Here is a 16,545-nt window from a genome sequence, read left to right as displayed (position 1 = left end):
TGATTGATTGGCAGCTTTCCCCTTAGCGTCCTTGATCTCAGGAGACTCCGCCACTGGCCTGTCACGTGTCTGAGTGCCACTTAATTCAGTGGGCTTTCCCTAAGGGAGGTGACAAGGGGTCTCACGGGGCAAGACATCTGCTGCCTCAATTAAATACCACGTGATGATAGTTTACCATTAATGAGACTAGCTTTCAATTCCATAATTTTTTGAAAAGAATGAATTGAATTTAAATCCCAACAGCTGCCACAGTAGGATTTGAACCCATGCTCCTAGAGCATTAACCTGGGTTTGGGATTCCTAGCCCAGTGACATTACCACTAGGCCACCATCCCCCTGGATAGGTAGTGATATCTACTTTAATATACATTCAACAAAAGGCTTCCACTTGATGCTTTCCTTTTTAAACCAGTGCAAAGGCTGCTTGATCTACCACTGAGGACACTTCAGTTGGCCAATGTGGGTCATCTTGGGCAGCTTTGGCCCTTGAGGACCTTGCATTAAACCTAACACTTAAAAGCAACTTTTATTTCAAATCATTTATATGGAATAAAGGTAAAACAAAATGCTGAAATATCATAGACAACTTCCTCTGAAAGCAAGGGCCTAATTGGCTGGATGGAAGTTGTACAGAGACTGGGTGCAGTTTCTCAGGTTTATAGAAAGAGGTTTTCTGGTGACAATAGGAGGGCCAAAATAAGTGTGCCCACCTTGTACACACTGAGACTGTAATTCCACATGTGGAACTGATCCACATGGCAGAACTCGAGCAGGCTGTGTCCTAAGTGCATCTCTGCATGAAGACTCTAACCCCATGCAACTCAAAAGGATGGGGTCAACATATTCAGAGAGTTTCTGGTACCTGCTGATGTGTTTCAGGGGTATTTTTTCATTTCCATCCGAAGCTGCAGATGCCTACAGCCATTGTGCTCGAGGCCTTTATTGTGCCAAAGGAAAAATAGCAGCCAATAAATATATGATGCAGCTAGTTTGTATTGGAAAGCCAATGTGCAAAGCCCTTTTAGGATTTTTTGTGAGAGATGAGTTCACCATCTTCCATTTTGTTACAGATTCGGTGGGTACTTATGGCAGTATTTACCTGGCTTCCAGTTTCTGCCAGGTTTTGCAGTACACTCCGTCCTTCGAAAAGGATGCCTGCGATGTCAAAGAAAACTTACCTCCTTGCATCTGTTTTATGCAGCAGCACATCCACTTCGTTATCTAAGGGGTAAATTGATTTCTGCACCATATGATTAATCATCAAGACAGCAGGAGTTGTCTTTGCAAGATGAACATTTTTTTCACTTATTAAAAAGCCACTTGTCTTAAAATGACTGCTTCCCTTCAAAGAGCTGTAGCATTGATGAAATTCCACCTCCAAGCAGTAACCTGCTGTGCAGGTGGCAAACCTATGAATATGTAATGAGATCCAAGCTCAGTAGTTCAGACAGGCACAGAACAGTGCAGTACATTGAACCGATGTTCAGGTGTGCACTACTCCAGTTTCAGGTGTGCACATTGTAGAAATTTTACTCTTAATTCATGAAGTTTACATTAAATAGTATCTTTCTAAGCATTTTAAAACAGTTATTTATTTTATGTAATATTCAATGAATCAACTCAACTTCCTCAGTACTGGCTTACCAAAAGGTTTGGCAGGGATTGCTTCTATGGCAAATGTTATTCTGAAGGGTGAGCTTCCATCATTGCAAGGGTTTCTTTATTTATGTCGAAAATCCCAAGCAGATCGATAGGGTTAATAAAAGAGCTGGGGCTTCTAAGTGAGCCACCTGTCTGAAAATAAAATTGGTGCCTATTCTACATATCTGGCTATTGTTACAGTCTTGGTAAAGACCAGTAACTTTAACCTGCCCAAAACAAAAATTGGTCTCAATTCTACATATCTGGCCATGGTTACGGTCTTGGTAAAGACCAGTAACTTTTTTTAAAGTGGGCAAAATTCAAAATCCCAGTTATTCCCTAAAAGAATAAAGCCACAAGATTCCACAGTTTAAAACAGAAGAACTTTCACTGCAGAAGAGTCAACAAAGTAAACACTAAATAGTATCTATACTATACTCTAACATCCAGAATTAACATGAGGTAAACATGATTTAACAGGTAAGTCATAGATGAATATAAACTATAAATTGCAACTTAGATGGCAAATACATCCAAGACAGATCTTACGAATTGGCTCAACGGTCCACTCAGATCTTACCGATCAGAGTGAATCACAAAGTCCTTCAAGCTCTGTCATCCTCATGCAGAATTTTAGCTCCTCTCCTTTAAAGCTGTAGCCTCTGATTACCATTCAACAGCAGCTCCGATTTAGCCTGGAGGCTCTTTTGCTTCTTCTACTTGCAAGTAGTTGTCAGGCAACAGGACTCAAACTCAGAATGCCCCAGTGACTACTTGCCACCCAACTGCTCAATCACTTCTTCCGAGATTGCGTCCCATTGGTTTGGCCAGGCTGCGATCCAGCGTCTATCCACAGGCATGGCACCAACTGCGCTAAGCTAACAATTTCTCATGGCAAAACAGCCCACCTGATTTAAAAGTTGAATCGCATGAGCAATTTTTCCATACCATCCCCCCAACACAGACGCACTGCTGCCTCTGGCTGAGCCTGTACTGATCGCCATCCTTTCACATCCTTCAACCAGGGCTCATACAAATTAAATTAAAAAATATTGATTCCCTCACACTATGGGCAGAATCATCCCACATTTGCACTAAGTGTGGTAGCGGGCAGGTAAAACGACGTTGCTGGCCGTGGTTTTTCACACCATATTGTCCCAAACCCGCCGTATTAATTATGCCTTCCTGGGAAACACACCGTTTCCATGGCAGGTGGGCTCTCATTCGCCCACCATGCCATCACCTCACTCCTTCATCACGACAGGTGCCATATTTGAAGTCCAGCCATGCACACACCTCTCAGTGCTTCCAGCCCAGGACTGCTGCACAGAAGACAGGATGGCACTGAAAGGCAAAAGACTGCAGCCCCCAGGTTTAGTGATGTGTCCCTCGAGTGCCTCACCATGGAGGCCCACCATCATGTCCTCCAATCCCGCTCTGGCCGCAAGAGGGGCAGCGGCATCAAAAATCCAGCATGGGAGGCGGTAGCAGCAGTGGTCAGCACCAATGCCCTGCAAAAGTGGGCAGCCACCCAGTGCTACAGGATGAATGATCTCATCCATTCGCCAAGATGACTCACTCTTCTCATCACTCTAAACTTACACACTCTCAAACCCATCACACATCCACAGGGTTCTCACACCTCAAGGGACAACACCACTAACTTTCATGCACATTCTCACATCTCCATCAGGCTCATATCCTCTTGAGCTCATGTCCTCATCCTGTCCATGGCTCACTCACCACACAAACATTCCATGCAGTCCCATGTGTCCTGCTCACACTCTCTCCATCTGTTTCCATGCAGGAGAAGCCTGCTCATATCAGCAAGGAGAGCCCCAGACCTGGGATGGAGTGGCCCACATTAGGCCCCTCATTCATTTTGAGGAGCATGTGATCACGCTGACTGGTGAGGACGTGCACCCTGTCTGCGGCGACAGTGAGGTCAGTGGCAAACACCCACCTGAGGATCCTGCACCACATCATCCCTCTCTCAATGCAACTGAGTGCACTCTCTGCTGCTTTTGACTCTGCTGCCATGCACTAATTATCTCTACTTCGGTTCACAGGGAGTTCTGCCAAGTAACCGACACCCTTGGCCAGCCAGTCCCTCAGCTCCATCCATGTCCTCACCTCAGGCTCTAATGAGGTCTGGAGCCAAGTTGCCCTGGTGGAACATAAACTGAACACTGGTGAGGAGGCAATGAGCTGGTGGGTAAGTACCACTTGATAGTACTATTGACAAGTCTTTCTATCACATTGCTCATGATTGAGCGTAAACTGTTGGGGCAGTAATTTATTGCATTGGATTTGATCTGCTTTTTGTGGACAGGATACATCTGGACAATAGTCCACTTTGTCAGGTAGATGCCAATGTTACAGTTGTACTGGGACAGCTTGGTGAGGGGTTGGGCTAGTTTTGGAGCACAGGATTTCAGTACTCCAAATGGGGTGTTGTTGGGATCTTGTCTAATTGAAGCAAATCTTTTACATTGAAAAATCATGGTTAGTGTCAACTTTACCGAACATTAAATGGTTTGCCGACACTAGCCCACCCTTTGGCCATTTTCCTGGAGGAGGGATGGGGACCAGCTGAGCTCTACTTGCCCACAAGTGGTAGGTTAATAATTAAGGGAAATGAAAAGCCTTAAGTCCTATTGCCAGAGGTCGACTGGAATTTTTCAGTTGGCCTCTGACACCTTGACACACTGGGGACCAGGCCACTATATGGAGGCAAACTCCTTACGGCAGACTGTGGGGCCAGTGTTCTAGGCAGGCTTTGAAGCTCTATCTTCCTACCCGGCCACTAGCTGTCCTGTGAAGAGGTTTCCCTCTACAATGGTGTCCCATCTGCTGACTCCATTTTTAAACTTAAAACATTTAAAAATTGGAGAGAGGGTGCCAGAAGATGGAAGTACCCCCTCTGTCTTATCTGAAAAGCCAGACTGCTGTGTCTTCTTTGCTGCGATGGCTCCTATTGACCCTCCAGCTTCGAGAGCCCACTTGCTGTCCTTAATTGGATGGCTAGCCTGTCCTCTGGCCTCTAATAGGCCAATTCAGCAAAAATCATTACCGGGTGACTGTTTCTTGCACTGTCAGTGTTGTGACCTACATTTGACCCTGATATCTGGGTCCCAGCCCAAAACCTAGTGAGGAGACCGCATTTTATAAGTTTGCTTGACTTTTACATTGAGAGCAGACACTCTAATTATATGTCCACTTTTCCAGTTGATGTGCACTCAAAACTGCTTTGCGTAAATTGCAACTTTATATTCTATAAAGTGCTTGCATATATTTAAAGTAGGGCAGGAACATAAAGAGGAAATAGTCCTGTGACAAGATATAAAGTTATTTTTGCAAGTACTACTTACAAATACATGTAGTGGATGATAGTCAGGCTGTTTGAATAACGCTTGGGGGGGCAATAAGGTTAAGGGGCCAACTTCTGTTTTTGTCTGTTTTTCTGAGCCTTCAAGGTGCTGATCCATCACAGGCTGCTCATCAAAATGTGTTTCAATTTTCATGTCTTTTTTCTCATTTGGTGTGACTAAGAAGTACTCATCCTGTATAATGAACATTAAGAATAAAATAATAAAAAAATTTGTATTAGTAAATGTCACATACATTGGCTGTGAATAATTGTGAGAGCATCAGCGATCATCATTATTACCAGGGAAAACTGACAGTAATGTCTGTTGTCTGTGCCTGTGCAGTTAAACCTGGAAATCTGGAAGTTGCTGTGAGAGGTGCCCTGCTTCTCAGATTGTGCTGTTACAGCCTTTGCACATAAAATCAATCTACAAATCACCAAATTATTGTGAATTTAAACTAAGTATCCACTGTTCTCATTGACTAAAAAGTAAAGTCTTATTCAGTCAGAAATGACAGAGTTTTCAATAAGTCAACAGCTTCACATGTGGTGCTTAAAGAAGAGCCCTAGAGGTAAGCTGGGTGGAGAAAAGAATTAACAAAGAAATACTGAATGAGGCTGGAAGAACAAGAGAACTCTTAAATAATATCAAAAAAAGACAAATGGAGTTCATTGAACATGCTATCTGTGAAAAGGGTTGTTGTGCCTGGCAACCAGGTCAGCCAGGCAACTGTCTGAGGCTGAACCAGACTGTTCATGGTATTGGTGTCATACTTGAACTTGACGTGAGTTTCCAACCATATATTTGTACCATCACTAAGACTGCCTCTTTCCACCTCCCTAACATTGCCTAACTCCGCCCCTGCCTTGGCTCATCTGCTGCCAAAACCCTCATCCATGCTTTTGTTACCTCTATACTTGGCCCTTGGTCAAACTCTCACATTCTGCCCTATCCTAGATTTTAATTTCTCCACCCTCCTGCCTTCAGTTACCAAGGCCCCAAGCTCTGGAATTCTCTCCCTTTCCTCCTTTAAGAAACTCCTTAAAATCTACTTGTTTGACCAACCTTTTGGCTATTTGCCTTATGTGGATAGTTGTCAGATTTTGCTCATAATGCTCTTGTGAATGTTGTAATATGCCTTTAAGGGATAGCAGCATGCCATCACTAAAAAGGTGTGTTATATGATCCAGTCTCAGTTTTCACTTTGGCCTATGAGCAGAACACAGCACACACATCCCTGCTGCTGATGTCTTCAAGCTTTCTATCTATCGACATATATTCTCATGTGCCTAGTTTAAATAAGTGAATCCACAATGTGTCTACACAATTCCTTATGAGTGATTGGTACCTTTATATCATTATAAAAACATAACATGAAGCACCTTGGGAAGTTTTATTATGTTAAAAGTGCGATGTAAATACAACTTGCTGTTGTTGACAGACTTCTTCTAGGACTGCAGTGTGTATCATTCTTTTGATGCTGACTGTAAAATCTGGGCCATTAAGTTTAATTTTATATAAAAATAGCCCGATGAAGCACTTTAGCACGAAAGGGGCTGTGTAAATGTAAGCTGTTATTGTGGCAGATGAAATAGTAGTTAATGCATATGGAGGGATTAGACTTGCCAACTCTTGTTGGAGACTTTGCTGGAGGTTTGATCATGTGATGGTCTGTGCTCTTGTCATCTTACCATGCAACATGTGGTCGCGCGTCCCCTGCAAATGTTATTGCATTTGTCTCATAGATTTAGTTGTGCTAAAGGCTATTGTGTGAGAAGCTTCGAGAACCACAAAGCAACAGGTAAAGGAGAGAAACCTAGGCAGAGGAAGATGGGAAACAAAAGGTTGAGAAAGGATTCACAGTAGAGAAGACAGAACTGCAAGGAACTTTGATTCCACCAGTATCTAACAGTAATTCACTGAAATTTCACTGAATTAATTGTAATACCAGTAATAAACGGATTCCCCTCGTAACCAACATGAATGCACCTCACTGATGATCGATATATAACAAGAACTTGCATTTATATAGCACATTTAATCTAGAGAAATATCCCAAGTAATATGTGTAATGCCCAAAATCTCATTTGTAAATCGTGTTAACCAATTAACCTGCTGATATTTACCCAGAAAATACAACCAGAATTTTCCTGCTCTGTACAAACAGGCTCCCCAGTTGATGCCACTTTTAACAGGCCCCATCTTTCTCCTTATCTCCTTGGATCTCAGTATGAAGGTGTTCATCTGTATCTGGACTTTTCACATCAACATCTGTCAGCACAGATCGACCTGAACCAAACTGAGAGATCATAAAAATGGCAACGAGCTTGGTGTCCAGCTCATATCTCCCTAAACTCAGTCAGCGTTAGCTGAAGGTGCGTTTTCACACAATGCTATAAATTACAGCACGGAAGGATGCCATTTGGCCCACAAAGCCTTTGATGGTACTGGTTGTCTCTTAGATCTATTTATTTTCTCCACAGATCCTTTTATTTCTCTCCTTTTCCTTCACCCCATTAGCAACTGTACCATCAACCATCTAGGCACTAATGCCTGGAATTTCCTCCACCTTTCTGTCCTCGCTTCTTAAAAGTCGTTTCTCAAAATCTACCTTTTTGATCAATTTTATTGTCAACTGCGCTAATATCTTTGGTTTTAGCTTGGTGTTAACATTACGCTCCCTTGAAGAGCATTGAGATATTCATTATATTAAAGGTGTCATATAAAGGTAGGCTGTTGTTGCTTTCAAATATTTATCTTATTCCCATCTTTATCAAGTTGTTTTGAAAGTTACTATTGAATCTGTTTCCAATGCCCTTTCAGGCAGATCATCATAAGTCAGTGCATTAAAAATAATTCCGAATTTCACCCACTGAATTTTTTGCCAATTATCTTAAACCCATGTTCTCAGGCCTTGCCACTAGAAACAGTTTCCGCCTGTTTATTCTTATCCAAACCCCTCATAGCCTTGTGCAATTTGCTCAAAATTTGAATGCCTTATAAACAATTTTGGAGAATTAATTACAAGTATGAAAGAATAAAACTCAAAATTGTAGAAATGTGAAACAGCAGGATACACAGGAAATACACAAAGAGGTCTCAGCAAATGACCTTCCTTCCATCATAAGGTCAGCAGTGGGAATGTTCGCTGATGATTGCACAATGTTCAGCAGCATTTGCGATTCCTCAGGTACTGAAGCAGTCCATGTCCAAATGCAGCAAGACCTGGACAATATTCAGGCTTGGGCTGACAAATGACAAGTAACATTCGTGCCACACAAGTGCCAGACAATGACCATCTCCAACAAGAGAGAATCCAACCATCACCCCTTGATGTTCAATGGCATTACCATCACTGAATCCCCCACTATCAACACCCTTGGGAGGGGGTTTACCATTGACCAGAAACTGAACAGGACTCGCCATATAAATACTGTGGCTTCAAGAGCAAGTCAGAGTCTAGGAATCCTGTGATGAGTAACTCACCTCCTGACTCCCCAAAGGCTGTCCATCATCTATAAGTCACAAGTCAGGAATGTGATGGAATACTCTCCACTTTCCTAGATGATGCAGTTCCAACAACATTGAAGAAGCTTGACACATCTAAGACAAAGCATTCACAAACATCCACTCCCTCCACCACTGATGCACAGTAGCAGCAGTGTGTACCATCTACAAGATGCACTGCAGGAACTCACCAAGGCTCCTTAGACAGCACCTTCCAAACCCATGACCACTAACGCCTAGAAGGACAAAGGCAGCGGATAGATGGGAACACCACCACCTGGAAGTCACCCACTATCCTGACTTGGAAATATATCACTGTTCCTTCACTTTCACTGGGTCAAAATCCTGGAACTCTCTTAACAGCACTGTGGGTGTAACTACACCACATGGACTGCAGCGGTTCAAGAAGGCAGCTCATCACCACCTTCTCAAGGGCAACTAGGGATGGACAATAAATACTGGGCCAGCTAGCGAAGCCTACATCCCGTGAACGAATAATAAAAAAGAAGACTTCAACTGGTGAATTAAGGGAAATAAAGCACTGATGAATGGGGAGATGGTGGCACATTGGTAACATCACTGGACTAGTAATCCAGAGGCCCAGTCTAACGCTCTGCGGACCTGGGTTCAAATCCCACCATGCAGCTGGCGGAATTTAAATTCAGTGAATAAATCTGGAATTAGAAAAGTACTCTCGTTAATGGTGACCATGACAACTATCTTTGATCGCTGTAAAAGCCCACGTGGTTCACTAGTGTCCTTTAAGGAAGGAAATCTGGCATCCTTATCTGGTCTGGCCTACATGTGACTCCAGACCTAAACAATATGGTTGACTCTTAACTGCCCTCTGAAATGGCCTAGCAAACTACTTAGTTTGAGGGCAATTAGCGATGGGCAACAAATGCTGGAGATTCACTGCTCAATACTAAAGGGAACCCAGCCATCAACTATGAGCTGTGTGTGGGGTTGATAAAGAATATTAGGAAAGTAGGGAGATTATGTTGGAGTTGTATAGAATCTTAGTGAGGCCACAGCTCGGGTACTGTGTGCAGTTCTGGTCGCCTTATTATAGGAAGGATGTGATTGCACTGCAGACGGTGCAGAGGAGATTCACCAGGATGTTGCCTGGGATGAAACATTTATGTTATGAAGAGAGGTTGGATAGACTTGGGTTGTTTTTGTTGGAGCAGAGAAGACTGAGGGGTTAAAAAACAATAAGCACACAAAAGATGTAACACCTGCCCCTTCACTTCCTCTCTCCTCACCGTCCAAGAGCCCAAACACTCCTTTCAAGTGATGCAGCATTTCACTTGCATTTCCCCCAACTTAATCTATTGTATTCGTTGCTCCCAATGCGGTCTCCTCTACATTGGAGAGACCAAACGTAAACTGGGCGACCGCTTTGCAGAACACCTGCGGTCTGTCTGCAAGAATGACCCAAACCTCCCTGTCGCTTGCCATTTTAACATTCCACCCTGCTCTCTTGGCCACATGTCAGTCCTTGTCTTGAGGCATTGTTCCAGTGAAGCCCAACGCAAAGTGGAGGAACAGCACCTCATCTTCCGACTAGACACTTTACAGCCTTCCGGACTGAATATTGAATTCAACAACTTTAGGTCTTGACCTCCCTCCTCCATCCCCACCCCCTTTCTGTTTCTTCCCCCTTCCTTTTGTTTTTTCCAATAAATTATATAGATTTTTCTTTTCCCACCTATTTCCATTATTTTAAAGTATTTTTAAATCTTTTATGCTCCCCCCACCCCCACTAGAGCTATACCTTGAGTGCCCTACCATCCATTCTTAATTAGCACATTCATTTAGATAATATCACCAACTTCAACACCTATATGTTCTTTTGTCTGTGACATCTTTTGATGATCTGCTTCTATCACTGCTTGCTTGTCCCTACAACAACACCACCCCCCTCCATTTCTTTCCCCCCACCCCCACCACCTTAAACCAGCTTATATTTCACCCCTTCCTTGGATTCACCTAGTTCTGTTGAAGGGTCATGAGGACTCGAAACATTAACTCTTTTCTTCTCCGCCGATGCTGCCAGACTTGCTGAGTTTTTCCAGGTAATTCTGTTTTTGTTTTGGATTTCCAGCATCCGCAGTTTTTTGTTTTTAAGACTGAGGGGTGGCCTGATCGAGCTGTACAAGATTGAGGGGCATGGACAGGGTGGATAGGGAGCAGCTGTTCCCCTTAGTTGAAGGGTCAGTCGTGAGGGGACATAAATTCAAGGTGAGGGGCAGGAGGTTTAGGGGGGATGTGAGGAAAAATCTTTTACCGAGAGGGTGGTGACAGTCTGGAATGCACTGCTTGGGAGGGTGGTGGAAGCTGGTTGTCTCACATCCTTTAAAAAGTACCTGGATGAGCACTTGGCACATCATAACATTCAAGGCTATGGGCCAAGGGCTGGTAAATGGGATTAGGTAGGTAGGTCAGGTGTTTCTCACGTGTTGGTGCAGACTTGATGGGCCGAAGGGTCTCTTCTGCACTGTGAGATTCTGTGAACTCCCGTTTTAAAATTATTTTATAGCCTCTACCTCAGCAACCACTTATGGTGAAGCATTCAGGAGCTAAGAGCTCTCAGTTGAAGAACATTCCTACTCCCTTGATACTCAGTCTCTACCATCTTGCATCCATCTGCCCACTGGTGGAATCCCATATCTAATTTACCCATTTACTGGCTGCTCCTCTCACAGCATTGTTTCCACTCAGTACATATCTGCAGAAAATGCTGATCTCCATGACATCATTCACGTTGCTACTGTCTCTTATATTCCATGAGTTATAATCTTTCTCATAAGTCTGTTGTGTGGCACTGTATTGACTGCCTTTTGGAAGTCCATATACGCCACATCAAGAGCATTACACTCATCAACCCTTTCTGTTACCCCTTTAAAAAACACCAGCCCGATGGTTAAACATGATTTTCCCTTAAGAAATCTATGCTTCCTAATCAACCCCCATTTTTCCATGTGATTATTAATTCTATCCCGAATAACTGTTTCTCGAAACTTCCCCACTACCGACATTATACTGACTGGTCTCTAATTGCTGGGCTTATCCTGACAACCTTTTTAGAACAAAGGCATAGGCCTGAATCTTTGGCTCGGCGAGCGGGAGCGGGGTAAAATGACATGCGGTGACGTCAGAAGGGCGTCTCAACGTCAATGCACATCATTTGGATTTTAAGCTCGGCGGGTGTGCAGCCAAACTGTCAAAAGCCTATTAAATCCATTTAAATATCAATTAAACTAATAAACTGAGCTGCCTGTTCAACCTTAAGGTTGGCGGGCAGGTGAAGAGCCCAGGCAGCCTTTGCATTTTCATGGAACTTCATCCACAGGTGGGATGAGGTTTCATGACGGGTTCATAAATTAAATAAATTTTTTCACTAATGTTCATTGACGTGTCCCAGCTCATGTGACACTGTCACCATAAAGGACATGTCTTAAAATTTTTTCTTTTCTTCATTAAAATTTTTAAACCTTAAACTAATCTCCCTGATGCACCTTTGTGCCTCAGGGAGATTTCTGAGCTCTTTCATGCACAGGCAGGATACAGCGCAGGCCCAGACTCAGGGAACAACACCACCACCACCACCCCCCCCATCCCCCCCCACCCCAGCCCGCACAGGGAGTGCTCAACGTTTCTGGGCGCACGTCATACTGGGCGGACCTTAATTGGCCCACCCATGTAAAATAGCAGCGCAGACCCGATCAGGGGCGCTGGTCAGGTCCACACCCGCCCCCGAACGTCCCCACACGACCCCCCCACTGGGGGGGGTGAAAATTTTCCCCATAATGTTTGCAATTCTCCAGTCCTCTCACATCTCTCCTGAGTCTAGGGAAAATTGAAAGATTATGGCAAGTACCCCTGCAATTTCCACTCTCACTTTCTTTAAAACTCTTGGGTGCATCTCAATTTTGAGTACCTCCTCCTTATCAATTTTGAACCCTTGTAGTGACAGAGTTTCCTCCTGACACTGTAGCCTGGGTAGCATCTGCTTCCTTGGTAAAGACAGATGCGAAGTATTAATTTAACACCTCAGCCATGCCCCCTGCCTTCATGTGTAAATCTCCTTTTTGGTCCATAATTGGCCCTACTCCTCCTTTTACCACACATTTACTATGTATGTGCCTATAGAATACTTTGGGATTCTTCTTTATGTTGGCTGCCAGTCTTTTCTCATAATCCCTCTTCACTTCTCTTATTTGCTTCTTCACCTCTCCTCTGAACCTTCTGTATTCAGCTTGGTTCTTAATTGTATTTTCTACCTGACACCTGTCAAAAGCACACTTTTTTTCTTCATCTTAATTTCTATCTCCCTTTTTATCCAGGGAGCTCTGGGTTTGTTTGCCCTACCTTTCCCTTTTGAGTTTTTCTGCCAATCTTTGGCTCCAGTCCGACCCAGTTCCATTCTTGCCCCTTTGAAGTCGGCTCTCCCCAGTTAATTGTTCTTACCCTGGATTGCCCATTGTCCTTTTATATCATCATCCTAAATCTTCTATTTCACCCTCAGCACTTAAATGCTGAAAGTCTCAGCTAAGGCTTTCAATGGGTGATTTGCCACAGATGACATTCATCTTCTCTGGAGCTGCCACTGCAACATCAACTGGATTATGCTTGGCCTAAATAGCCAAGTGGTTATGGTACTGGGTTTGTAACCCTAAGATTAAGAGATCAAGAGTTCAAATCTCACAATGGCAAACTATGAAACAATGTAACTTCATCTGAAACAGATGGAAACAGGTTTACTCAAAAGAGTATCAACTGGATTATTCTTGGAACCACTGATTAAACTTATCAGGAGCTCGTTGTGGATGCTAAATGACCCTTGACCTAGGAAACTGATTGAATGTAATGGTGGAGTTGATGCAGCAGGATCAAGTCTCATTCTGACCCTGTAGCAGCCATTAGATTTAAATCCTTAAAAGACGTGGGTCTTCACTATTAAACTCCTGCGCTGACTTAATAGCTGAACAGATGTTTAAATATGATGATAGACAAAAAATTTGGTGAGGTTGATCCCTGCCTGATTTCCTCCCTCGTTCCATCCCTCATCCCAATGTCCATTCCAATTAAACATGCTGCAGCTACCCTGATGTGAACCAATGGAAGGTCAGTTCACCTGAACCTCTGCATCATCTTTCAACTCGTTACTCTTCCAAGCGTTTATGAGGAAGTATGTGCATTAGTAATCGGTGGTAATATTACCTTTGTTTCTGTTAACACTGGTAATGCCAGAGACTTTCAGTAAATTAGTTTTGATAAGTTCAAATCCATATTTTCAGGGAATCTGCTAAAATATCAAGTCTAGTCACACCCATTGGATATAATACGATTGTGTTCTTATATTTTGGACAGTTATGGTAGCTTTACTATTTAGGTACAAATTTCCAGATCAACAATGTCTCATTTAGGGACATAAGAACATAGGAGCAGGAGTAGGCCATTCAGCCCATCAAGCCTGCTCTGCCATTCAATATAATTATGGCTGATCATCCACTTCAATGCCTTTTTCCCCACAGTGCCTCCATATCCCTTTACATCATTGCCATTTAGAAATCTATCTATCACTGCTTTAAACATACTCAAAGACTGAGCTTCCACAGCCCTCTGGGGTAGAGAATTCCAAAAGCTCTCAAGCCTCTGAGTAAAAATAAAATTCTCCTCATCCCAGATTTAAGTGGCTCCTCCCTTATTTTGAAATTGTGTCCACTGGTTCTGGACTCCCCAACCAGGGGAAACACCTTACCTGCATCTACCCTGCCTATCCCTTTAAGTATTTTGTAGGTTTCAATGAGATTTATAACAAGAAAAGTAGATCAGGGAAATGGATAGTCACTGAAGATGCAACATCTTACAAAGATGTTCTCCTTTTGAAATGGAACTGTCAAGTGTACAGGATAACAAAGATTCTTATTTAGCATAGAATATTTAATGACCATCTCAGTCTTCTAAATTTAGATCATAAATCCATTTTTGAAAACAAATAACAGCTCTCAGATTTATATTTGAAGATAGTATACTAAATTAGATAAGATTAATTACCTCTGCTCCTGTCCTAATGGGTCTTGACAATGTTAATGGAAGATAACTGGATGAAGCATATTGAGTAGAGAATGGTTTATATTCCATTTGCTTGTAACGTTGATATACCTGTAAAATTTATAACTTACATAAAGTAAAATGTTACATTAAAGAAGAGACCTAAAAATAACTGAAGATCATTTTAACATAAGAAATGCAAGACACAAAAATGAATAGTTTCAGGCATTATTGTTTCACACATTATCTTTTAGCACTACTTCGGATGAATTAAAGACATAATTCTGACACTCTGGGCTGGATTTTCAAATGGGTTGGGGTTAGGACTGGAGGTGGGTGGGTGTCAAATTCACACTGCTGTCCTCCTTACCAGTTTGCCACCATGATCCTGACTCCAAGCTATTTTCAATGAGGGTGGCTTACGGATGGATTGGCTGCCCGCCTGCCAGCAAGTGGTGGGCAAGCAATTAAAATAAGGCCAATTATTTTAAATAATAGGATTAAGGCTCCTATTATGCTAACATGGTGGGCTAAGGGCAGAAGGGGGTGCAATGAAAAATCAAGCAAGGGACCGCCACCCACCCACGCCAGACCCATAACAGCCATTGGGCCACAGCTCTGGCCACTGGCTGTCGCCTGGAGGGACTGCGACTCTAGGATCATGACCAAGCAGCTGTGGCATTTTGAAAACTTACCTGGGTTTGTCTCTAACAATCTCCATGCTCAGACTGGCAGTTCTCACTTCAGCCGGTAGGGCTGCGAATCCCTGAGACCTGTTGAATTCATTTAAGGCTGGGATAGACAGATTTTTGGTCCCACAGGGAACTAGGGTATATGGGGAGCAGGCAGGAAAATAGAGTTGAAGTCCAAGATCAACCATGATTGTACTTAAAGGTGGAACAAGTTCGACGGGCCAAATGGTCTACTCCTGCTCCTATTTCTTGTGTTCTTGATGGACAAATTTTCATTGGTCCTCCAGTTTCGGGAGTACGCCCACCACTCTGATTGGACAGCAAGCCCACTCCTTGGTCTTTGATTGCCTGGAACATTGAAAATTGCAGTCGGCATGCTTGGGGTTGGAACCCAGAACTAGCTCCCTTTTCCAATTCCCGACCGCTGATTGAAAATCCAGCCCATTGAGAGTGACATAAGAACTGGAACTTAAAATATGTAACCTTTAGATTGAAGAATGGTACTATTTGACCGATTACTACTTTTGAAGGCTTGACAGACACGGGTCCGAGTGCATCAGCGGCCTAAAAAAAAAAATGTAGATGTTTATTCATTAGGCATGGTGTGCTATTTTGAATACTTGTTCGATTGGTATTTAAGTTCTTACGCTGGGTTAATTTTAAACTGACCTCCATCAGTAATGATACATTTCATTATTACAGCCATCAGCCAAGATGCTAAGACATTATGCTGCCAGAAAGTGTGTGAGCTTTTGTTATTGCTAAATTAAACTAAATTAAAAGCTAGCATTAAATACTGATAACATAACATATCTTTTTATCCAGCATATTTGCCAAATGTCAATCTACATTTAAATGTAGAAAAGCCCATGTGCTAATCTATATGCTTATGCTAGACAGAAAATATCAGCCAAAGCAACAGAAACATACAGAGCAAATAGTGACATTAGTAAAATGACAAATACAGCAGCACTCCGAAATTCATCCTTTTGCCCTCAGTTCCCCCAAGAAAATGGGTATAACAAGGACCAATTTCTATCCCTAAAGGTGACACTTAAATTCAAGTTATTGTTGTTGATGCAAATTAGGCCTTTAAAACTTGTCCTTGGACCCGACCCAAATCTGTCCTGTGTAATGGAGGCAAAAACTCTGATGTTATTCAAGAAACAATTGAATTTTCTGCAGAGGTTTACTGGTTGATTGAGTTTAGTTGGGCCAAATTACATTCTCCATCAATGTCTGTCTTATCATCTTGAATCTAATTTCATTGTTCC

General features: G+C 42.8%; 1 protein-coding gene across 4 annotated transcripts in view; it reads right to left on the bottom strand.

Moving 5' to 3' along the window:
- Positions 1-16,545, bottom strand: part of cfap221 (cilia and flagella associated protein 221) — a 236,769-nt gene that overhangs the window by 36,309 nt on the left and 183,915 nt on the right. For all 4 annotated transcript variants that reach the window (XM_041200050.1, XM_041200053.1, XM_041200051.1 and 1 more), the window contains 3 exons: positions 15,755-15,835; positions 14,583-14,690; positions 5,013-5,204 (listed from right to left, as the gene is read on the bottom strand). In XM_041200050.1, coding sequence (XP_041055984.1) covers positions 5,013-5,204; positions 14,583-14,690; positions 15,755-15,835 — 381 coding nt within the window. The remainder of the gene's footprint in view (positions 1-5,012; positions 5,205-14,582; positions 14,691-15,754; positions 15,836-16,545) is intronic.

Source organism: Carcharodon carcharias, chromosome 12 (genome assembly GCF_017639515.1).
Source record: "Carcharodon carcharias isolate sCarCar2 chromosome 12, sCarCar2.pri, whole genome shotgun sequence".
Classification (NCBI taxonomy): Eukaryota; Metazoa; Chordata; class Chondrichthyes; order Lamniformes; family Lamnidae; genus Carcharodon; species Carcharodon carcharias.
The sequence above is the reverse complement of the archived record's forward strand: the minus strand, read 5'-3'. Positions and strand labels throughout refer to the sequence as shown.